We start from the raw sequence: 26602 nt of genomic DNA, 5'->3' as shown, positions 1-26602 counted from the left end.
ATAAACATATTCACATGATGATAAAGTCATCAAATTTGACAAAAAATGATTGTTCAAAAATTAATTTGACAACATAATATTCTTTATCAGTTAAAGAGCTGTTGTAAAATGATAAAGTCTTAGGGCAATTTTTTAGTTTCTATCATTGAAAATACATTTAAGGCGTACAGTGTGTAAAATAAATATATACAACCGTAGGTAAAGAACATATTGAAAAAGATTGATGTGCGAAATGAGGGGAAAATGAGAAAAATTAACGGCTTAGATTGTAAAAGTGATTTATGATCGTCAGAGATAACAAATGGCAAAAAATATACAAGATTTGACAAAAGTTATTCACTGATAAATGGATTTTCGGTGAAGAATAGACATTAGCTGTCCGGCAGTGATAGTATTGAATTGTTTGACACTTAACGATGTAACATTTTTTTGCTTTTAAAAAAATATTTTGATTTTGGATTGATTATTCAAACTGGATAGGCTAAAAGCTTTGTTTGTACTTTTGGTTAGCAATATGTCAAGTTTCTGATTTTAAACGGAGGACAGGATTGGAAATTTTTGTAATTGAAGTTAAAATTGCGTTGTTTTTTTCACCGGATTAGAGGATTTGATAGTGAAGCTTCTGTGTGAATATTCGTGTATACATGTGTTCATGCATTCCATTTTGATACTAGTTCAAAGTTATAACATCCAGACTTTATTGGAAATGTAAAAATCTTACTCTTGTAAGGATGTATACATGTACATAAATTATGTACAGAACAATAATTATATCAATTAAATATTGATATGGTGGGTAAATGTACCAGGCGGCTGTAAAATCCACCTGAAAGCATCATCAGTGTTGTATATACACACTACGTTTAATTATTTGTTTGTGCACTTTTTTTACTAATTTGGATGAGAATCAAAAGTTTCAGCAGACATGGAAACACTGTCTGATACGCAAGTAATAATATTGATGATGTGTACAACACTTTAGTTCGTTGTTTGCAGAAAGGATGGTTCAAAGTTGGCTATAATATACATTATTTTCTGGATATATTGGAAATTTGGTACTCTGTAAAACCATGCCGTTCAAACTGAGAAAGGTAAGCTGTCATTTTATATACAGCAGAAAACTTTTATATTAGGTTGAAGTAACACTGGTAATAGGTTTGAATCTCTTAAAGCTAACTTGCTGGCAGTAACTGTTGGGGTGAATTTTTCTTTTTACATGTTAATTTCCACTGAGTTTGCATAGAATGTATATATGACACTGAACCGCCTCGGTAGCCTAGTGGTAGAGCGTTCGCTTCGAGTGCAGGAGGTTGTGGGTTTGATCCCAGGCCGTGTCATACCAAAGACGTAAAAAATGGTACTAGTAGCTTCCTCGCTTGGCACTCAGCATTAAGAGGGTAGTGCTAGGACTGGTCAGCCCGGTGTCAGTATAATGTGACTGGGGGGGGGGGGGGGTATCATGTCATGTGTCTACGGCATGATATTCCAGTGAGGCAGCACAATAAAGTTGGGCATTATGCTCACTGCTACAAGTAGACACCGTCGTTTATATGACTGAAAAATTGTTGAAAAAGATGTTCAACCCGAACACACACACACACATATATGACACTGAAAAATGATAAAGTGAGTGAAAATTACGCAGTAAGATGTTGGTAAAAAGGCTAGAGGAATACACTGCTACATATATTTATATAAAGAGTCATTTTCCAGCATGCCAGATTAGCTCAGTGGGTAGAACACTGTAGCTTAATCAAGAGGTTGCATGTTTGAATGAAGACAGGGCGTAATTACATGTATTTTCTTTGTTACGATAGGCTGAAGACAATACGTCTAAGATTCATGTTTGGAAGTTGACATTTTTGCATGCCAAGATTGCCAAAGACCATTGTTAAGACTGGTATGGAATCTGGGAACACTGTAAGGTGTACACATAACAAAAAACAAAATATGTGAAGTATAGATCAAAAACACAGTAATTTGATTTTTTTTCCATTAATATGTAACAATTGTATGTTAATGATTAAATCATCGTACCTTTTTTTGTAAGTATTGTATATAAAAGTAAAGGTGAGATCACTTTCGCTGGTATGACCTTTTTCATTATTATGATATTGGCAGGTATTGTTTGTCAATAAAACCAAATTATCGAGTTTTCACTATACTGCTAGTTTTCAGCTTTGCCAGACTGCATGCAGATAATGATTACATCAAGATGTGTCAAAAGTGTATAAAATTATATAAATTTGTTTTCCAGATAGCGGGGAATCAGTGTACTTTTGTGGTCAGAGTTGTAATTACACAGTCACACTGTAGTGATAACTACATTATAACATGAATTAAAGTCTAAATTTTCTGGTTGCTTCCTCCGAAATTTTAAGTAGGTGGATTTACAATTGTTCGTAAATCTGTCCATCCATCTGTCGGAAATTGTGTTGTGGTCTAGAGTCTGTCATGATAACTCTTGTTTGGTTCATAGGAGACAACTCCTGAGGCAATTCAACTTTTATACAGTGATGTCCCTTTTCTCTTGTCTTGGGGGGGAATTTAAAACCAGAGATTAAGAAAACTATTTTCAAAAGTGATCTAGTTAGTGGGCAGACTGTTTTAATATGTTTAAATTGTCACACTGATATCTTGTCACTAAGCCAGTCCAAACATTTTCTACAGACTAAAGTTGTTGTTTTGTGTCTGCAAGCCATCAGAACAAGTTAAATAACGGTAATTAGCACATTGTATTCTTTCAGTCTGTATTGCCTGTAAATTATAGATGAATCTATGGCCATATGGAACAGTGTGTGCACTCTGTAATGCACATATTTGGTTTAGTTTAAAGTAAATACGGAGGTATATTGATCTTAATGAAGGTTATTTGGTTGCAAAGAAGAAAAGTCACAAAGACGCAAAAGTAATTGGTTCATTGTTTGTTTATATCAGGATATTTCAAATGTAATTTGTATTGTATTTATACCAAGAAATAGGACTTGTAAGAAAATATAAGGGCAGAGGATGGGCAATAGGGTATTTTGCGGGCCTTGGAAAAAATAGCCTGATATTAGGTTGAAGGCTAATGTAAAGGTATTTTTAGGAGAAAACTACATGATTTGAAAGAAATTTTCTGAGACAAATATGCCTGTGAACAACTTCTGCTATAGAAGGAGATAAAAAGCCCTGGGACTGTTGGTTGATGCGGGAGAGGAGTATTGGGAAAGTTAGCAGTACAGAGATACATGAAAGATACTAACAGACCAACAGAAAGTTTTCAAGCAGAAAGATTAGCCTAGACATTTCTATTGTCTTTTGTAATGTGATATTAGCTGCTTTTTACATGATTTCTTGTTATATTGATGTCTCCCCCATATTGTTTTTGCCCTGTCCGTCCATCCTTCCGTCGGTCTGTCACACTTCATTTCCGATCAATAAATGGAGAACCGTTTGACCTAGTACCTTCAAACTTGATAGGTTGGCAGGGCTTATGGAGTGGACAACCCCTATTGCTTTTTGGGGTCACTCAATCAAAGGTCAAGGTCACCGTGGCCTGAACATGGAAAACCATTTCTGATCAATAACTGGAGAACCACTTGACCCAGAATGTTGAAATTTCATAAGATGATTGGGCATGCAGAGTAGATGACCCCTGTTGATTTTGGGGTCATTCTATTAAAGGTCAAGGTTACAGGAGCTTGAACATGAAAAACCATTTCCGGTCAGATACTTGAGAACCACTAACTTGACCCAGAATGTTGAAACTTCATAGGATGATTGGACATGCAGAGTAGATGACTGATATTGATTTTGCAGTCACTTTTAAAGGTCAAGGTCACACGGGCTTGAACATGGAAAACTATTTCTGGTCAGTAACTTAAGAACCACTTGACCCGGAGTGTTGAAACTTCATAGGATGATTTGACATGCAGAGTAGATGACCCCTTTTGATTTTGGGGTCACTCTGTTAAAGGTAAAGGTCACAGGGGCCTGAATATGGAAAACCATTTCCGATCAATAACTTAAGAACCACTTGACCCAGAATGTTGAAATTTCATAGGATGATTGGACATGCAGAGTAGATGACCCCTATTGATTTTGCGGTCACTCTTTTAAAGATCAAGGTCACACGGGCTTGAACATGGAAAACCATTTCTGGTCAGTAACTTGAGAACCACTTGACCCAGAATGTTGAAACTTTATGGGTTGATTGGACGAGTCAAGATCGCAGCGGATAGAACATGGAAATCCATTTCCAGTCAATAACTTGAGATCCATTTGACCTAGAACCTTCAAACCTCATAGGGTGACAGGGCTTATGGAGTAGACGACCCCTGTTGTTTTTTGGGTCACTCGATCAAAGGTCACGGGCCTGAACATGGAAATCTATTTCCGATCAATAACTGGAGACCACTAGGTTCAGAATGTTGAAACTTAGTCGGATGATTGGACCTGCCAAGCAGATGATCCCTATTGCAGCCATCAATGTCTCTTTGACTTTGGCTCCTGTCCCCTATCAACTTCTTGCCTATACAACTTTGCATTGGGGGAGACATGCGCTTTTCTACAAAAGCATCTTCTAGTTAAACTTTGTGTTTGAATTTTGTCTGTCTCAAGGGAGCAGATTTTTGCAGATCAGGTATACTACAATATGTGTAGAAATATGACTGAAGGAAAATAATCTCACTTCCACACATGCAAGAACAGATAAAAATCTTTTATTTCATAATAATTATAAAGCTCTTAAAATTAAAGTATCATTACATTAGAAATTCAGAAAAATATCGAAAAGAGGATTTTGTCCAACTTAACCAATTGAGCAATGGGGAGTTTGTCCCTACTCAGTTTGGCTACTATGTTATTTGCATTTTGTGTTACAGCTGTCAAAAATTTGGTTTGAAAAACTGACAATTTTATATCTTTCTGATGATGAATCTGTGTATATTCAGCAAGTTTAAAAGAATAAATTATTCACTTGAGCAATTAGCCGAGACCAAGACCTCGCTGTACTAGAAGTGGGTCTATTGTTACGGTTGTCACAAATTAAATATAAAAACGTATACAGGGAATAATCGCTTGTTATGCTTCACGGTCTGAATCATTTGTATGAATGGGATTATCCGAAATATAATTATTGGATAGTTTACGGATTTATAGAAGTACCTCAACACGCGGCAGTTACATATATAGACGTAATAAACATAATATTACTATGTAGGTGTCCTTTCTATTTTTAATGATCGTCGAATGTCCAGACAGATCTGATGATTGGTGAAAAAATATTGAATCGACAGCTTAATTGATATCGAGACAGGCTGTAATGCGTACCTCACCTACTGGAGAGCTGGTTAAGGATGGACTTAAATGAGCGAATTAAAATGACCAAGATCATTAGTGTCAGGATTTGTGATCAATGATTTTATCAAATTAATGGACAAATTGTTGTACTTAGCTTGTGGCAGTTTAATTGGGAATGTCTTGCTTTAGGTGTCCAAATACAGACAGTTTCTAAACTTTACTGAATTCTGTATCATTGCGTATTTGAAGTTTTGTGTGTGAAGAGACCAAAAACTGTTTAAAAAAATCATAATGTTTAAAGTATAAACTGGACAATTTTAATGTTAAATGGAGAGTATGGAATTTAAATTGACAGGTAGGGATAGGTTATGTACATTTGAATAAGTGGCGATTGATTTTACAGTGTTATTTATGATAGATTTTATAACTGTTCAATGGCTTGTATGTTTTTCATATCATTCCAGCAGTTGGTCTAACATTCTAATCTTTTGCATAATGTGCAAACAAAAATGCAAAAATTTGTATTCTATATTTAGAAAGACAAACAGAATAACTGTGTTTGATTTAGTAGATTCAAGGTATTGAGCCTGTATAAATGACAAGGCAAAATATAAGGTATTCTCAATATGCGATTTTCGACATTCCTTGCCTGGTATGGGCTACATGGTTTGCAAAAGAATATCGAAATAGCTTATGAGTGCAAGTTGGACTGTGATTAATTCTTTTTGAAAATGTCCATGGAGACTTTACAATTATAAGTGATTTTTTGACTCGAAGCTGCTATAGGACCTTACTACTAAAATTCTACTAGTTTATATCAAAGCTATCACTTGGAGTGGGAGAAGGGAGTTTTATACATTGTTAATTACTCTTTTTCTCAATTTCATAAAACTTCTTGGCATCAGAAATTAAGTCCCTTTAAATACACAGTAAAATCATGCCTTCAAAGTCAATTTAGTTTTATGTTTGTTATGCCCCCGAAGGGAGGCATATTAGTTTTCAACTGTCCGTCCGTTCGTTAGTTCGTTCGTCACAATGTTAACTTTTTGCATGAAGGCACTTTACTCGCGAACCTCTGCACCCAGGACCTTCAAACTTCACATGCTGATAGTACTTATTGAGTACACACCCCTACTGACTTTGGGGTCACCAGGTCAAAGGTCAAGGTCACCAGGTCAAAGGTCAAGGCGCTGCAGGGGCATTTGTCACCATTAGTGTCAGCTCTTGTTTTTATTGTTATTTTTTTATATATAAAAGAATAAACTTCAGCCAAATTTGCAAACTGTTTAACCTTGTTTGATTTCGAGCCATGTCCCAGCAAAGGTTAAGAAGAAATGGTACATTTAGGTTTTAAGTCTAGACCCTGTTCACCCTTAAGGCCTCCTTAGGCCGATTTGTAGATTGATTAACGAAAATTAGCAGATACCGATGTAATTTGGAAAAGAAAACGCGACAACTAGCAGTGCCCCCCTACGAATTTCGGGCTATGATTTTTTGGTTTATAAAGACACTGGGGGTTTAATGTTAGGTAATTTATACCTTCTCAATAAGGTGATCGAGACTTTAAATCATTGAATCAATAGATAAAGTGCGCAGTGGTTAAACTGCTTAATTCATTTGTTTAATTTGATAGCCTGGGAAATAAAAACATTGAACAGTTGAAATTATAGTATATTTACTTGCAACTTTAGACAAATGTTCTAGTTTTAAAGAATATGATACCTATTTATTCTCTGTTAACTATTCAGTGATGTGGCCCATGATACGGTGTTGTTTTTTTTTACTCAAAGGAATCAGTACATTAGTAAAACTAAGTGATTCACATAATTTTCTATAAAGTAATTAATCTTTTGTACAAGATACACTGATACATAGATTTAAAAGCTTTAAGTGTGTAGGGCTATTTAATCTAAGCTAAAATTTTAATCAGAAAAGTTGCTTGTCTCTACATTTCAGATTATGGGCTCAAACATATTTTCCTTAGATAAACCCTTTCAAGAGTGAATATGTTTACATTTCAAAAGAATTATTCTAGACAAAGTGTCTTTTTGTACAATAATCATTTTAATTTTAATCAAGACCTGACAAGCTGCTAAACACTTGTTATTTATTACACCTCTAGATTGTCATGATTTCTTATTTAAGTGTTTGATAGATTAAAACTTGCATGTTCTTATCATGGCATGTTTCCATGTTTCACCATTTTGTACAATTCATTAGATAAAATCTTTTCTTTATATGAAAAAAAAAACAGCATGTCAATAAACTAAAAATGCTCTTATCTTGCAAGATTTGAAAATTGATAACAACAGTTTGTTTTGTTATTTTGTTAAATGAAAATAAGATATGTTCAAAAGACTGGTATAATATTTTGTAATTGTGTAATATAATATATTTTGTTACATTATTTTTTGACATTGTGGATTTAATTTATTTTAATATATTTAACCAAATGAAAAATACTTTGTAAGGGAAGTTGATTTTGATACAAAAGAATTTTTGGGGGTTTGTCAACTTAAGGTAATTGCAAACCCTAGTGTAAATGTCATTTCAGAAGTAGGTATAGGTAAACTTTATATTGTTTGTAATTTTATTGCATCTTTTTGAATTATGTCATCTTGTTCCGAGAGTTTTTGATTCTTCTGGGATTTTCAGTTTTATGTTTGTATTTTCAGTTACTACGGTTACGCACAGATGTCGACAGTATGAGTTCTTCATCGAAGAAGGATGCTGTTACAGCTCGTAATAAGCCTCCTTCTGGTAACAAGGTAGCAGCACCACCTACCAGCATGAAGGAATCCAAGTCAGACAACTCCGGTTTCACTACTCCTACTAAGAAGCAAGCACTGGCTGGAAAACCAATGAACTCGCCTTTCGGAAAACCTGGCGTTGGATCACCTTTAAACAGAAACTATTTGAGTAAGAGTCACGAAAATTTAACTACGCACCAAAAACAAAAATTAGGGTCGTTGCAGACAAGACCGAAATCAAGTCTTGGATTACCGGAAGCAAAAAGGAAAGGTGCTAGTAATAAAGAAAATGTACAGATTAAAGATAAAGAAGGATTTCTTAAACCAAAGCCGCTAAAGCCAAGTATGACCAGTACACCAATGAGGAAAGCATCTAGTCAGCAACAGATTGATAAAATGGGTACGGGACAATCAACGAAAAGTTTGGCGAGTAGTTCAAGCAAAATGAACAATATGAAACGGGCTCATAGCACGCAAAATGTCAGTAAAGAGAAGGCAGTGAAAAAGCGAACATCGGCAACTCCTGATGTGATGGCATACAATGCAGAACTGTTAGCAAACTTTGAAAAAGAAAAGAAAAATCAAGATGCAAAAATATCTGAACTAATTCAGTTAGCAGAGAGTCGGAAAATGGACATTGAAAAGTACAAATATGAGATTAAGACGTTAAAGGAACAGACCCCTAGTCATGAGTTAGAGGAAGAGGTACAGATTTTACGAACTCAAAATGCAGTATTCAAAGATCAGTTGATAAAACTTGGAGTTCCGATAGAGTCACAAATAACGGACGCAGAGAAGCTTAGCCTGATACAGAGTCAGAAAGAGGCGGAATGTATGATTCAAACTAGTGCGAGTTGTGATAGTATGTCCACAGATGGTCATCCAATCTCTATGATGCCAATGGTGTTAGGGGCTGGTAAGTCTTTTTCATAATTTTAGTTTCTTGAAATCAGAAAATAAATCGCCATATGACTGGCATCTTACACACACAGAAATCACCTGAGAAGCATTGTTCCAAAAGTTTTAAGTCCTGGGATACATTGCAGACAAATATCTTCAGGACCGCCTCTGCCATTCCCCAGTGTAGCCAATTGCTACAAATTCAAAGAACTGGCTACAGATTTTTGAAAGTGGCGACAAGAATTTTTATTAAAATGGGGTCAAATTTCAGCAATTCAGCTTCAATTTGGCAGTTTCTGTCAGAAAGTGGCTACAACTTTCTGAGGCACAGTGGAGGCTCTGATCTTAGCTAGCGAATTTAAATTTATTTGGACAAAAAGTCATGAGGATTTGTGCTGAAATAAAACAAGCAGAGTATTCTAAAGATTATAGAAAACATTGGGACTCCTTCCGTTATTTTATAAAATGAAAAATAGCCCTGATGAAGGAATGATATAGTCCGAAACTAGTCGGATTAAATAGAATTAGTTATTTACATTCAATGTGTGGTCGTGTATACCACTTTTCATTCGTATTATCTAAAATTTTATGAAATTGTTAATAAAAGTTTAGAAATACATACTGCCATTTCTTAAGTTTTTGAATTGAAATTTTCCAACAAACTGATCTTTTTATCAAATTTATAAATTTTATTTTGCTATTTCAGGTATGAAACGTTCACCATCCATTACAATGTCAGAGCCAGGTATTTCGTTTGGAGATTACTCTCGGAGCAACCCTGACCACTCATCTCTAGATATACATGGTAAATGGGAAACCCGTAGTAAAAGCAGTGATGCTTTGAGTGATATCTCTGTGGCAAATCTTACAGAGCGAATTCTTCAAATGGAGGAAACTCACTACAGCACTAATGAAGAACTTCAAGCAACTTTACAGGAATTAGGCGATCTGCAAGATGCTGTTAATGAACTTACTGAAGAAAATGAAAGACTTGCAGACGAACGATCAGTATTATTAGAATCTCTTTGTACACAAACTGAAAAGCTAGAACATTGTCGGACACAAATAGAACAGTTAAAATCTTTGTTGATAAGTGGGGAATTACCTGATAAATCGGATAGAGATCAGCATTTGTTGGGACTTCTGAAAGGTGCTCAGGATGAGAGGGAAGAATTTCTAAGAAAACTTCATGCAGCTGAAAGCGATGCCAAAGTGTATCGGAGTCACACAGAAGCAGTACGGGAAAAATCACAGCTTCTGGAGGATAAGATCAGTGCTCTACGATCAGAGAAAGAAAATTTGGAGAAACAGCAGATGGAAATGAAAGAAACGCTCGCAAATGAAAAAATTGAAGTTGCTCATTTTAAAACTCTTCTAGACAATGAGAAAACTAAGGTGCAAGAGTTAGAATCATACTGTAAAGCTAATGATCAAAGTGATTTAGAAGAGTTATTGCATAATACTAGACAAGAGAAAGATAAACTTGAAGAGAGACTTGCAGATGTGCAAGATGCTTTAGCTCATAGTCAGAATGAAGTTACAAAGTTGAAAGATCAACTCATTATTAAGGAAGAAGAGGTTAAAGGGTTTATTGAAATAATGCAAAGTCCCAGGTGATTGTTATGGAGTATAAACTTGAGCTAGTCAAAAAAGATAGATATGACTTCCCAAAAGAGCTGGAAATTTTTCGTGAACATATCGCCAGTTTGAGCAAGATTTGTGATTAATATTTGAGGAGAGAAAAAATTACACGGCTAAAATACAAGAACTTCAAGGAGAGGTAAGTGTAATGAGGCAGTTAAAGGAAGTTGCAGAGGCAGACTTGCAAGAAATCAAACTGAAACATGAAGCTGAAGCAGAAGATTGGAAACAGTTTCAGAAAGATCTGCAGTGTGCTGTTAGGGTAGCAAATGATTACAGATCAGAGACAGAAGAAGATGTAGAGAAACTGAAGTCAGATAATACATCTTTGAAAGAAAAGTGCCAGTCCCTGCAAACAGAAATTGACAAGTTAAAAAGTGAAATTGATGCATATAAGATTCAAGAAAAATCTGGGGCTTTTGGCACTCAGAAATCATCAATTCTTTCATCAGCTGAACTTAAAGGTAAAGTTATAAGTACAATGGATAAAGAACTTTTATATTTACGCGAAGGAGGTCGAAGGATAGGGGAGAAAACACAACAAACGCTTTCTGTCAAAAATCTAATCCGCTCTATAGAGGAACAAGTGAAAAGTGGTTGCTCATCAATTCATTCTAGTTCATGTAGTTCGAGAAGAAATTCTGATTCGGAGTCTTCATTGGTTGGCATAAGAGAATTTAATGAAATCATGAAATCCCCTTCATCGCCTGTTGGTGATCAAGGACTACTGTCTCCAGAAAATGGTACAACTCCATTACGCTCAGTTCTGAAACGTTCAACTGAACGTCCCTCTCCACTGCAGCGACACTCTATGGGTGGTATACCGTTTGATGTATCGAATTCCCCGAGTGAATCACCGAAGTCTGCTCCACCAATCTCGAGAAATGACACTCCAACATCTCTGACAGCCATTCTGTCAAGTAGGACGCCTTCTAGACGCAGCAGTGGAGTAAAGTAAGAGAACTTTTGTTTTTTGAAGTCTTTAGGATTCAAATTTTATGCCAGATCTAAATAATGATGATTGATACTTACAGAATACTTTGGTTAGTTTTAAACAGAAGCTGATTTTCAGGTTTTCACAATCTCTCAGTAGTATATCTGTAGCCTTTCTATTGCAAGTTGTTTGTATTCTGAACTGCACACTTATCAAAATTGTTTTGTTTAGCAATAGAGAGTCTTTTGATATTCTTGTTTATGAAGGTAATTATAGCCTTGCAGTAGTTATTACCAGCTTATTATTAGAGCTTGATGACCAGTGTATTAATCTGTTTTGGTTAGTATATTTTGATTTGAAAATTTATGAAATAGCCATTTATGTTCAGTGTTATAAACAATAGTATCAATACAACACATTTATGTTTTAAAATTTAATTTGATACAATAGCACTCAAATAAAAGGTATTAAATCGAGGGCTGAGCGCAACACTATTGAAACTGTATATAAATTAAGAACAAGATACAATAGTTTCCCACTCAGCCTATGATATGTGTAGTAATCATTTCAAGGGCTTCATGCAAACAGTTTTAAATTGTATAAAATAAAAGAGATACACCCATTTCACACCAAATCATCTATTCGGGCTTTTAATTATTATTTGTTATATTAAGTAGTCTTGAGCCAGGAGCCAGTGACAGGAAGGAGAGTAGTACCAAGGACCCATTAGCGGGTCTCGCCAAGTCTTTCAAAGGATCAAAACGTAATGCATTGCTCAAATGGTGCCAGCAAAAGACAATCACTTACAGTGTAAGTATATAATTGTTTCTATAGGACTAAACGAAGTATGCAGATGAAGTGAATAAACATTGGCATCTCCCATTATATGTATGTGTAAAATCAAGCCTGTTAAATAAGCAGCTAACCAAGGGAGTAACTTGGGCAGTTTGCTGCTTGAGACATGTTGGATGATTGAGACCAGTTCAGACGATATAATTTCGCCTTTTGTATAAGTTTTATTGTAATGTAATGATTCTCAAACTTCTGTTCTTGACCATTTTGCAGTAAATGGTCTTCATATATCCGAAAGAACACAAAAACATAACATTTGTTAAATGTGTGATACCACTGTATATGAAACTGGGGTGATAAAATTCCGGATAGAGCTGGATTTGAAGGTGACCAGATTCAGTTTTGAGATTGAGGTAAATCCGTTGTTTTCATTAGATGGATGGGATGGGTTGCCAATTGCCCTACTTTAAGTTGGAAGTTAATGGACAACATTCATGAAGTGTTATCTTCCTGCATCCCCCAGCCCCCTGCTTATTTTCAGGATTGTCAGTTTGGCCTTGTGATCTTCCCTGATGAAAATAAAACCTTAAAACCATTATTAAAGGGGAGGTTATTCATGTATTTGTTGTATTGCAGAATGTTGATGTGACCAACTTCAGCAGCAGTTGGAATGATGGACTCGCATTCTGTGCCCTGATACACAGTTACCTACCAGACAAGATACCATATGGTGAACTCACTTCAGATGACAAGGTATGTAATCCACAACACTCTGTCTAAGCTGATATCTGTCACAAATTTGTTGTCTTACTGAAAAGCATTTGGAGTTAAAACATACTGTGCAGCCCTGAACCCCTGCTGCACTTCTATTAAATTTGAAGTTTTAGCTCACCTGAGCCAAATGCTCATGGTGAGCTTTTGTGACTGCTCAATGTCCGTCATCTGTCGTGTGTCGTGTGTCCGTCAACATTTTCTAAAAAAATCTTGAAAACCACTGGGCAGAATTACACCAAACTTCACAGGAATGATCCTTGGGTGGTCCCCTTTCAAAATTGTTCAAAGAATTTAATTCCATGCAGAACTCTGGTTGCCATGGCAACCGAAAGGAAAATTTTAAAAGTCTTCTTGTCCAAAACTGCAAAAGGCTACAGGCTTGATATTTGGCATGTGACTCTCTTTAGTCCTCTATCAAGATTTTTCCAATTGTGCCCCATGGGTTTTAAAAAAGGCCCGCCCCGGGGGTCACAAGTTTTACATAGATTTATAGTAAAAAACTTTAAAAAATCTTCTTGTCTAAAGCCACAAGACCTAGGCCTTTAATATTTTGTATTTAGCATTGCCTTGTGGTCCTCTACCATATTTGTTCAAATTATGCCCCTAGGGTGAAAAGAGGCCCTGCCCTAGTGGGTCTCGGGTTTAACATAGACTTGTATAGGAAAAAAACTTTGAAAAAATCTTCTTGCCTTAAACAGCAAGGCCTAGGCTTTTGATATTAAGTATGTTGCCTTTCCTAGTATTTCTCTGCAAAAATTATTTAAATTACATTCCTAGGGTGAAAAGAGGCCCTACCCTGGGGGTACCAAGTTTAACATAGACTTACGTGGAAAAAAATATAAGATCTTCTTGTTTTGAAAATTCAAGGCCTAGGCCTTTTATATTTGGTATGTAGCATTGCCTGGTGGATCTCAAACAAGTTTGTTCAATTTTTGCCCTTGGGTGAAAAGGCCCACCCTGGCCGGGTCCTTACTATTTAAATTTTGAGTTTATAGCAAAAATACTTCAAAAATTATCAGATCATATTTCCTAGACTGTTTAATTATAATTACCTGATGAGCCCAAGTGATTAGGGATCACTTGACTGTGACCTTGACCTAGTGACCTGCTTTCTTGTTTTTAGCTCGACTATTCGAAGAATAGGGGAGCTGTCCTACTCGCCCCGGCGTCGACGTGAGCGTGAGCGTCACACAATATTAAAAGTTTGCGTACCACCCCAATATTTCAAAGTCCCTTTAGATATTGCTTTCATATTTTGCATACTTGTTTTCCGTCATGACCCGTCTGTAAGAAGGAGGAGGCAACTCTATCAACATTTTGACTGATTATGGCCCCTTTTCGACTTAGAATAAATGTTAAAGTTTGCGTACCACCCCAAATATTTTCAAAGTCCAGTGAGATATTGCTTTCATATTTTGCATACTTGTTTACCATCATGACCCCAGTCTGTAAAAAGGAGGAGGCAACTCTATCAAGCATTTTGACTGAATTATGGCCCCTTTTTGACTTAGAATAAATGTTAAAGTTTGCGTACCACCCCAAATATTTTCAAAGTCCATTGAGATATTGCTTTCATATTTTGCATACTTCTTTACCATCAAGACCCCAGTCTGTAAAAAGGAGGAGGCAACTCTATCAAGCATTTTGACTGAATTATGGCCCCTTTTCGACTTAGAATATGCTTATGTTGAAGTTTTACTCATTGCTTATATTATACTATCTAGCACTGAGAATAGTGGAGCGCGCTGTCCACTGACAGCTCTTGTTTAAGATACAGCCTTGAAATTTGGATGACATGTATAGTTTTGCACAACGATCTTAAAACTGACTTTCAGTTACATGAATGTGACCTACTGACCTACATTCTTAATATTTCAGCATCAGTTTGCCATTTGAAACATGTGGCTCATGTTACTCAGGTGAGCGATACAAGGTCATCATGACCCTCTTGTTATTTTTATCTAGAGGTTGGTACTTGGGAAATGTTAAACAACTAAGGTATATTGGGAAATTCTAACATGACTCAATATGTTTGCCAGTTAAACAAAAGAAAGGGTCAAGTGTTTTATATTCTGTGATAAACAATGATTGACACGCCAACAGGTGAGAGGTTACTGTGATGTCAGAAATGATGTTCAGTTCATTCCAACTTAGATGAATAAAGTTCAGCATAGTTTTTGTCATCATGTTTTAATGAGCAACAAAGAATGAGAATAAACAAGGCCTTATGATTTATTGTCTGATTTACCATGGTTCATTTGTTCAGATACTAGGATATTGTAATCCCTTGGGCTGACACTCATAGTTGTACCCCCCGACAACAAAGTTGTAAGGGGGGGTATACTGGTTTCAGGTTGTCTGTCCGTCCTCCCGTTCTGTCTGTCCGTAGACACAATCTTGTTTCGCACCATCTCTCATCCCCCTTGACACAATTTAATGAAACTTCACACAAGTGATCAGTAACAACAGTAGTTGTGCATGGGGCATGTTAGGTTCTTTCAGAAAAAAAATTTGCAGAGTTACGGGACTTTGTTTTTTGTTACTATATATATCATAGACACAATCTTGTGCGCACATCTCTCCTCATCCCCCTTTGGGACAATTTAATGAAACGTCACCCCAGTGATCAGTAACAACAGTAGTTGTGCATGGGGCTATTAGGTTCTTTCAGAAAAAAAAATTTTCAGAGTTACGGGGGCTTTGTTTTTTGTTACTATGCTATATACATAGACCACAATCTTGTGCGCACCATCTCTCCTCATCCCCTTGACACAATATAATGAAACTTCACACAAGTGATCAGTAACAACAGTACTTGTGCATGGGGCATGTTAGGTTGTTTCAACGACAAAAATTGCGAGTTACGGGACTTTGGTTTCTTGTTCACATACTATGTACATACAGTCTGCATATGCAATCTTGTGCGCGCCTAATCTTCGAACCTAGCACACAATTTAATGAAATTCACCAAGTGATCAGTTTCAACCCTAGTTGTGCATGGTGCATGTTATGTTCTTTTAGGTAAATTTTTCTGCAAAGTTATGAGACTTTGTTTTTTGTTACTATACTGTATACATACAGTCTATATACATACAGTCCACATAATTATGCAATCTTGTGTGCGTCAATTTGCAATGTATGTGTCAGTGCATTTTGGGGGGTACATTCATCACCTTAGTGATAGCTTAGTTCAGTTTGGTACATTGAACTCTGAACTGTGGTAAATCAGAGGATAAACGGTATGGTGGCCTTGATTATTTCATACGCAAATATCTGCCTTTTATAGAGAGGTGTATGCTCTTCAGAGTTGTCAGTAGCTTTTTGTGCCCCCCCATGAGTGGTGGGGGCATATAGATTTGCTGTTGTCCGTGCGTCCGTCTGTGCATCCGTCCTTCCGTCCGTGCGTCCGTCCGAAGTTCGTGACAGGCCTAGCTCAAAAAGTATTTGATATAAATTAATGAAACCTTGCATGAGACTTTATCATGATATGAACTTGCGCACCTTTTATTTTTCGTCTGTCTCCGCCCCCTAATTTTAGAGTTATGGCCCCTGAAATTGTAAAAAAAATGCACATTTTCACCTTGTGACACGCCTAGCTCAAAAAATATTTGATATAGATTCATGAAACCTTGCTTGAGTCTTAATCATGATATGAACTTGTGCACCCCCTATTTTTTTTATCTGGGTCTGCCCCCTATTTCTAGAGTTATGACCCCTGAAATAGTCAAAAATGCACATTTTCACCTTGTGACACGCCTAGCTCAAAAAGTATTTGATATAAATTGATGAAACCTTGCACAAGTCTTTATCATGGTTGAACTTTCGCACTTTATTTTTCGTCGGCTCCGCCCCTATTTTTAGGGGTTATGGCCCCTGAAATAGTCAAAAATGGGACATTTTCACCTTGTGACACGCCCAGCTCAAAAGTATTTTTGATATTGATTCATGAAACCTTGCATGAGTCTTAATCATGATATAAACTTGCGCACCACCTATTTTTCATCTGGGTCCGCCCCCTATTTATAGAGATATGGCCCCCTGAAATAGTCAAAAATACACATTTTCCCCTTGTGACACGCCTAGCTCAAAAGTATTTGATATAAATTGATGAAACCTTGCATGAATCTTTATCATGATATGAACTTGCGCACCTCCTATTTTTGTACCCCCCGACAACAAAGTTGTAAGGGGGGGTATACTGGTTTCAGGTTGTGTCTGTCTGTCCGTCTGTCTGTCTGTCCGTCTGTCCGTAGATGCAATCTTGTGCGCACCATCTCTCCTCATCCCCTTGACAAAATTTAATGAAACTTCACACAAGTGATCAGTACCAACAGTAGTTGTGCATGGGGCATGTTAGGTTCTTTTAGAAAAAAAAAATTGCAGAGTTATGGGACTTTGTTTTTTTGTTACTATACTATATACATAGACACAAACTTGTGCGCACCATCTCTCCTCATCCCTTGACACAATTTAATGAAAATTCAAACAAGTTTATCAGTACCAAACAGTAGTTGTGCATGGGGGTGTTAGGTTCTTTTAGAAAAAAAATTTGCAGGTTTTTGGGACTTTGTTTTTTTGTTTTCTATTTCTATTTACATAGACACAATGTGTGCACACCATCTCTCCTCATCCCCCTTTACACAATTTAATGAAACTTCACACAAGTGATCAGTAACAACAGTAGTTGTGCATGGGGCATGTGAGGTTGTTTCAGAAAAAAAATTGCAGGTTATGGGACTTTGTTTTTTTTTTTTTTTACTATACTATATACATAGACACAATCTTGTGCGCACCATATTCCTCATCCCCTTGACACAATTTATATGAAACTTCACACAAGTGATCAGTACCAAACCCTAGTTGTGCATGGGCATGTTACATTCTTTTAGATAAATATTCTGCATAGTTATGGGACTTTGTTTTTTGTTACTATACTGTATACATACATTCTATATACATACAGTCCACATAATTATGCAATCTTGTGTGCGTCAAATTGCAATGTACTGTCAGTGCATGAGGGGGGTACATTCATCACCCTTTTGTGATAGCTCTAGTTCATCTGGGTCCCCCCCCTATTTCCAGAGTTATGGCCTGAATAGTAAAAAAATGCACATTTTCACCTAATTATGTGCCTCACTCAAAAAGTATTTAATGTAGATTCATGAACCTTGCTTGAGTCTTTATCATAATGTGACCTTGCACCTTGGCATTCTTCTTGAGAATTTTGCATTTATTACAGAGTTTTGGCTCTTGAAATAGCCAAAATAGTGGATTTTTTGTTTGTGATGCTCATAGCTCAAAAAGTATATGGTATAGAATAATGAATCCATTTCATATTTTTTTTTAGGCTATACCCCATTAAGACTGCAAACATTTGAATGATTTCCCCTTATTTGTGACAAATGTACCAGTGGGGGCACACCCTGTGTCCTACAGACACATTCTAGTTCCCCCTATAAATCTATCTCCTGTAGAAGAAGATGGTCCTAAGGCAAAAAATTGTGCTTTTTCCCAATTCTGGACATAAAATTCCCAAATGATTTTCTGTTAGAGATTTTGCTGTGTTACAGTAAGTAGGGTTTACAGTAAGTAGCTCTGCTGCTTTGAATGTTTATATTGATGTAGTAAGCAACAGTCATAATAAACTGTTGAACAATTATTGTAAATATTACTCACAAAAACATCTTTATATAGATTACAGTAACTTTCAAATTTTTCCAGTTAAGACAATTTCTGATAGCTTGTTTAGCTCGACTATACGAAGAATGGAGAGCTATCCTACTCGACCCGGTGTCGGCGTCCTTCGCATCCGCACTGGTTAAAGTTTTGATGCACTTTCTATTAATCTTTGTTATTACTTGATGGATTTACTTCAAACTTAAAATAGTTGTTCCTCATCATCATCCACACCATATGGCACAAGGGTAATAACTCTTGCACCAATATTTTATGAATTATCCCCCTTTTTATTTAGAATTTCAGGTTAAAGTTTTGGTGCACTTTCACTTTATCTCAGTTATTACTAAATGGATTTGATTCAAACTTAAAATAGTTGTTCAACATCATCAACCACATCATATGGCACAAGGATCATAACTCTGGCACCAATATTTCATGAATTATCCCCCCTTTTTACTTAAAATTTCAGGTTAAAGTTTTGGTGCACTTTTACTTTATCTCAGTTATTACTAAATGGTTTTGATTCAAACTTAAAATAGTTGTTCAACATCATCACTCACATCATATGACACAAGGGCCATAACTCTTGCACCAGTATTTCATGAATTATCCCCCTTTTTACTTAGAATTTCAGGTTAAAGTTTTGGTGCACTTTCACTTTATCTCAGTTATTACTAAATGGATTTGATTCAAACTTAAAATAATTGTTCAACATCATCAACCACATCATATGGCACAAGGGTCATAACTCTTGCACCAATATTTCATGAAAATCCCCCTTTTTACTTAAAATTTCAGGTTAAAGTTTTGGTGCACTTTTACTTTATCTCAGTTATTTTTAAATGGTTTTGATTCAGATTTAAAATAGTTGTTCAACATCATCACTCACATCATACGACACAAGGGCCATAACTATTGCACCAATATTTCATGAATTATCCCCATTTTTACTTAGAATTTCAGGTTAAAGTTTTGGTGCACTTTCACTCTAAATTAGTTATTACTAAATGGATTTTATTCAAACTTAAAATAGTTGCTCCACTTTATCACCCACATCATATGACACAAGGTGCATAACTCTGGTACCAATTTTGTCATGAATTATGTCCCCTTTTATTTAGAATTTAAGGTTAATTTTGATGCATTTTCACTATATCTTAGTTATTACTAAATGGATTTGATTCAAACTTGAAGATGTTGTTCCACATCATTACCCACATCATATGACACAAGGTGCATAACTTGCAGCAATATATTATGAATTATGTCCCCTTTTTGCTTAGAATTATACTTATTTAGTGTTTTGATACACTTTATCTTTATCTCTCATATTACTTAATATTTTTGACACAGACTCAAGCTATTGTGCAGTATCTTCATCCATTATTAGAGTCATTAAACACTCCAGTGACAGCTCCAGTTTCCTCAGATGTGCCCTGTTTCACTATCCAGCATCGAAATAGTCGAGCGCGCTGTCTCTTGTGAGCATAGTTTTCACCAAAATGGCTAGTATACTTTGTGGACACAAATTCGTGGATTTCTAATTTCTAAGATATGATAAATAGGAATTTCATTTATTCATTGTATGGTCATTTTTCATGTTAATATTTAAATTGTTTTCATTGTTTTATTTTCAGAGGAGAAATTTTACATTAGCATTTAATGCTGCAGAAACTGTGGGAATCCATTCAAACTTGGTAAGATTTGTGGTACTTAAGCAGCCACTCAGCTGGCTCCAAAATTGAATTTTTCTTCAAAAATTAACTTGTCTTAAGCATTCACTTGTCTTTAGTAGTCTTATTATTTAGCTCCCTTGGCTGCCTGCTTAATACAGGTTTGTCTGTATAAATTAAGAAGAGCCTTTTTGTATGAGGTATAAGAAAACTGAAATATTTACTTAATAAGAAGTAACATAACTCTTTATATGATCCTAAAATGTCTTTGTAGTCTGCCCACTTAGCTCAGTAGGGAGAACACAGATCTATAGGTTGCATGGTTGTGAGTTTGATCTCTAAGCAAAGCTTATGTTATCTATGACAATTTGATAAAAAGACCTAGTGTGTGGAGAACAGGTTAGTACTGGTACAGAATCCAGGAACACTGGTTAGGTTAATTGCCTGACATTACATAACTGAAATACAAATGTACTGTTGAAAAACTGTGCTAAACCCAAAGCAAATAAATAATCTTTGTATCATTGTAAATGAATCATGTTTTTATGTTTTTTTCTTTCCGTAAATTAAAGTCAGTTTTGTTTATCTCTAAATCAGAACACGAAACATAATCAAAAAAAATCATTTTTCAGAACATCAATGATATGGTAGCCATGGAGCGACCTGACTGGCAAGCCGTGTTCACCTACGTTACAGCTATCTACAAACATTTCGAGGTTGATAACAAGGGATCAGGTTGATTGCAGCTACGACAGACAGGCAGTGTTATCCATTCTTACATTACAGAGATATAAAAATATTTCATGATGAATAATTGACAAATATACAGCTTATTGCACTAAAGAACTAAGATCCCCCTTCAATATCTGCACAAACAACTGACAGTTGTGTAATACCTGACAGTTTTGGTGAAAAATTTGAATTTCTTCGTTCACATGGATTTTGATCTAAAATGTTCACGTATTCATATGATATGTGATTTGGTGTTTGCTTTCTAACAACTGCAGTTTTGCTTTGCGAGTCTCTTACTGATCATTCTTGCCGTCCTTTCAGTAGGGATGGTTACTTCTAGATTATTTTGAAGGCAGCTTTTTCTATGTGGTAGAACTTATTATGCCAGATAGGATCCTAATGGAGGTTTATGTAATTGTTTTTGTAATTTTGTTTGTTTAGGTAGGTTTACAAGCAGTTAATAGTTGAAATCCAGATGCATTGAACTTGCTTTTTTTCACTGGTGTGCAAACACAGTCATGTTGTAGAGCTGTTGAAATTTTGTTAATTTGTGGTGTAAATCTCTCATAACTATTACTGTCAACATGAAATTTTATCTGTAAATACGAATAAGCATTTCAGCATTAACTGGAAAAATAACTATTTATAGCCATTCAGAAATAGATAGATTTCGTTCAGGATAGCTTAAAGCATGATAGATATACCAGTACCAACTACATTTGTATTTATAACATTGAGCCTTTTCACTGTAGGGTCAGATTTTGCTTGATTTATTACACACCTGTTGATTTTCTATTTTAGTGCATTGTAAAATCTGTTTTATTCTTTAACCTGTGTGTCTGTTTAATTTTATAATGATGGTTGTATGCAACGACTCCTACATATTGTTTATGATGTAAAAGTTACAAAATAATGAAAGTCAATGTGCTTCAAAATTGTCTGTGGGGAAAAAAGTGAATGAATGAGTTGGTTTCTGTGGCATTTTGTGACTCAGTAGGTCATACCATGCTGGAACAAAGCTGGAAATAGATTAAATAAGTAAGGCAGATTTCTTACGTACTAACAATGCTAGTCCGTTAAATTCAGGGTTTAGTCCATTTTTGTTATAAATAGTTTTATCTGAAAAACCATGGAGCTGGTTTAGACTCAGAAAACTCATATGTATATTATATATATATTTTAATCTTTTATCAGATACAAAAAAAGGACATTATTAAAGTGCTCACAAAATCAGTTTATTTTTAATAGTAAATTTACAATATTTAAAAAAAAAACACCAAGTTATTTGGTGTAACATGTTCACAGTAAATCTCTGAAAGTGTAAATATATGAATTACTTACCTGCTGTAGCATAATTATGTTTTCTAAGAGAAAGAGAAGAGATGGCATTGCATAATCATTAGTTTGTTTCCATTTGATAGGGGCACATAAAAAATTCAAAGTTTTTTTTTTAGGATATTGTGGTAAAAAAAAAAAACTGTACCAAAAGGCATAAATCAGTATTAATTTAGTGGATATTAATAAGTTATTAGCTTTGTATCGGGAAATATGCATGAGTTCTGTAGCGAAAAATATTGTGCGACTTTAGGAATTAAATATTCTTCCGTGGAAAAAGGAGTGCATATTTCTCGATGCAGAGATAATAACCTTCTTATTACATACATATCTACACGCATAAATGTCATGTAAACATTATGAATGTTCAGTAGCCTGAATATGATTGACAATACTGAACTAAATAAAAGAAAAAATGCAACAACACACATTAAATTACATCAAACACCTGATATGAAATTCAGGCGTGGGTGTATGGAAAAATATTGATGTTTCCATAGTAACTTACTGGGGAATAGAAACGAGTATGTAATAAATAATGAGTATAGCAGGGAGCATGTCTGTTTGATCCACCTTTTCTGTAATAAGTTTTTTCCCTGATTTCTTGTTCAGTAAAACAATGCCATAGATATTATATATTATCATTCTTAAAAAACTCTTGAGGGTAAAAGTAGAAACTTTTTAAATATTCAAATTAGCTTGATTAGTTTTAAATTTTGAATTTATTGCCAAATAAATATTTTTTTGTTGTAATTTCAGCCATCTATTGACACCAACAAGCTAAAAAAACAAGCATTTTTGACTTTATTTGAAAATAGATTGAAATAAAATTTTACGGCTGCCTTGGTTAGCAAAAAAAAGTAATGTTTCCGGGATCAGTTTTGTAAAATTCTTTTTGAAATTCTGATTTTTTCCAATTTTTGCAGTTGGAGAAATGCATTTTTGGTCAAAAGATTTACTTTATTAAATATATTTTAGAAATTCAAAAAGATACATCGCCCGTTTGAATGATATATTTTATATCGGGGATCTTGCAAGGTAAAGCCTTTCACAGTTTAAGTGGATCAGACAAACAGTAAATTAAATTTCTTTTTATTTGCTTGACTGATTAAAGAATAGGTAAAGCTATTTTACTCTCTCATTCGTCACATCCTTGTCCCAGTTTGGTTATGTTTTGTATGTAAGGTGGAATCTCAGAAACATGTGATGCTCTGACATGCAGTACACAGGTTCAGTTACCATGTTTTGCAGGTTTACAAAGTTATCTCCTTTTTCGACTTAATAGTTTGGTTAAGGAACTTTACACACTTGTCCACTACAATGATCTGAGATGCAGTGCATAGGCCTCATAACTTGTTTTTTTCTTTTTAACTAAGTTATGCCTCTTATTCAACTTTGCAACAGTTTGGTGTAAACAATTTTATAATTCAGCACCATAAGAGGGGGAAATTCAATGACTCAAAACTGTTGCCCCCATTGTACTTGTTTATGTCTATGTTTTCATTATTTTTAGTAACAAGACTTTCGAAAAGTTGAGCTCTTGTTCATTGCTACTTAGAGGAACTCTTTTACATATTACACAAGTGCTTTGTAAATATCTATTGTTTAGAACTCACTGAAACACTTCTTTCATATTTTTTGTTTACAATTTCTAATTAATGAAGAAGATGCCCTAAATTTAGAGGTGTACCCCTTCAGACATATGAAAATCAGTAACAGATGTTGCACAGAACTATGATCAGTATTACTGAAACAGCATAATTTTTTGTCAATGTATTACTTACTACTCTGAAGTGTATGGCTTACTGCTAGTCAGCTGTAGTAAAATATTAATTGTTTTTTATTTAAAGGGAGAGGAAGATTGTTCTAATGTTGTTTCTTATGAGATGTCTTCTTGTTTCTTTTAAGGGAGTGAAAGAATTTTCAAAATCAACATAAAAATGAAAGAGTTACGAGTATTTCAGTATTTGATTTTAAAAAGGCAGCCATTTTGTTTCCATGGTAACATTAATTAGCCCCTTTTTATTCATTTTTAGATTTTTATTTGAACAGTATTTCCTTAATTCTGTAAAACAGTTTCTATACTTTTTCCAACTAGAACAAAAGAAATTGTCATGCTTTACATCTTAAACTTAAAAACCTTTAGAAGTTTATCTAATTAAAATGGTATATTTTGAATGTATTATCCAGCAGTGTCTAAATGATGCCATTAACACACTTGACTGGCTGCCTCCATGATAAGCCATTTTTTAAAATTTCTGACTATCCTATCTCCTTCAATTGTGATCTGATTTTAAATATTATTTTATTGTGAAAGGCTTGAAGATGGCCTTCTTATAAAATCAAGTTATTAATTGGCTTTCCTTCCCCTTTGATACAAATGTTTAGTTTGTTACCTTGCATGAATAAACTGACAACAGTTACTGACAGAACAGAAAGACAGCTTAAAGGGACTTGCCTCAAGATTAAAAAAAAAGAAGTGATTGTGAGAAAAGAACTTTTTTATATTAGTAAATTGTTAACATAAAGTGATACCAGTCTAATAGTAAAGGTTTTGACTGTATTTTATTCTGTGCAGAGAAAATATAAACTTGATCCATATTCATGTATGATTTTTAGTACTCTACCATAGTGTACATCTGTTTTGGAAATTATGTTTTGATACTGATCTTGAAGCAAGTCCATTTAATTCTATTTAGTTTATTGTGAAGTCTCGTGAATATAGAAAGAAGAGATTATTAAGTAGTCAGTGTACATTCTTTATTTGTCTTTTATGGAAAGTAAACTTTTCTTTTGTGTCAGCTGTAGTTTTACTGGGGTAGCAGAATTCCTGAAATTTGTTTTGCCAACCTCCAGAACAGTGTGTATGTATTATGTGTTTTAAGTGCAATATACTCAAAATCAGTTTTATTCACGTCCATTTCTTTCTCATTTCTGGCATAATCATTTTGTGTTTTTTTTAATGTATTTTGTCTTATGTGTGTTGCATTTCTTTCTATTGATAATACATATTAAAAAGATGCATGTGATTTTAAAGTTGTTATATTTTTTTAGTCAACAGTAGTGTGTATTACTTCTAATGATTCTTCTTTAAGAATCAATACTTTTTATATCTCCCTTTCTCATGTTGGTGGGCAGGCTGGCCTGTTGATTGGTTAGTAGAAAAAATTGCCCTAATCAATAACTAGAGATTGCTTTGGCCTACATTGGTAAAACTTCATAGGATGATTGCATGTGGTCAGTAGATGACATAAGTAGTTCAAAGGTCAAGGTCACAGTAACCTTGAGACTGAAAATGGTATCAATCATCAGTAGGTGACTGTTTTTGCTTTGGGGGTTAGTAGGTCAAAGGTCAAGATGACTTGAGGCCACAAATGGTGTCATATCAATAGCTGGAGAAAGTTTGGGCCTACAGTGGTCAAATTGCATAGTGTGATAGTTTATGGTCAGTAAATAATCCCTATTGTTTTTGGGTCAGAAGGTCAAGGTCACATGACCTCAAGACTGAAAACAGTTTCTGATTAGTGACTGGAAAATGCTTTGATCTAAATCTGTGAAAGATCTGTCAGTAGAAGACCCTATTGTTTCTGGGATAAGTATGTCACGGTGACCTTGGGAAAGGACCATTATGGCCCTTTGCTTATCTGACTTAGGCTATTAGACCTTGAATAGATGTGTATCATGGACTGTAACAGTTGTTTAGTATGAAACTAGATGGGCAAGAAAAATTTCATGAAGATCCAGTCAAAAAATTGATTTTTAGTGTGTTAATAATACGATGTTGACCTAGTGATGCAGTCTTGCAATTGCCACTAGTTTCATGAACACAAACATTCTGACCACATTTCCTGCAAGTCTGGTAGAAATATGGCCTCTAGATATTGTAAAGATGAACATTCTGATACAAGGAGGAAAATGCTGCCACTTGAGTATAAACAAAGTGGCGTTGTTGTCCATATGTCCTGAAATCTTGTATGTCCAACTCCCCTCACACTATTATCCTGATTTGCTTCAAACTTTCACAGATGAACAAGCTTGATGTTCAGATGACCATAAAGAAAGGAACTTTTGCTGTGACTATTTTACTGCAGTTATGGCCCTTTGAT

General features: G+C 35.1%; 1 protein-coding gene across 1 annotated transcript; it reads left to right on the top strand.

The window, feature by feature from the left end:
• On the top strand, positions 1–25525 carry LOC123534883 (cytospin-A-like). Its single transcript, XM_053520179.1, is given in 9 exon segments — positions 1–1091; positions 7959–8949; positions 9640–10526; positions 10529–10661; positions 10664–11528; positions 12183–12318; positions 12937–13053; positions 20394–20453; positions 21062–25525. Coding segments are annotated over 9 exon segments (3318 nt in total). The 5' UTR covers positions 1–1070; the 3' UTR covers positions 21170–25525.
• The last annotated feature ends 1077 nt before the right edge of the window (positions 25526–26602 follow it).

This window comes from Mercenaria mercenaria, chromosome 12 (assembly GCF_021730395.1).
Source record: "Mercenaria mercenaria strain notata chromosome 12, MADL_Memer_1, whole genome shotgun sequence".
In the NCBI taxonomy this organism is placed as follows: domain Eukaryota; kingdom Metazoa; phylum Mollusca; class Bivalvia; order Venerida; family Veneridae; genus Mercenaria; species Mercenaria mercenaria.
The sequence above is the reverse complement of the archived record's forward strand: the minus strand, read 5'-3'. Positions and strand labels throughout refer to the sequence as shown.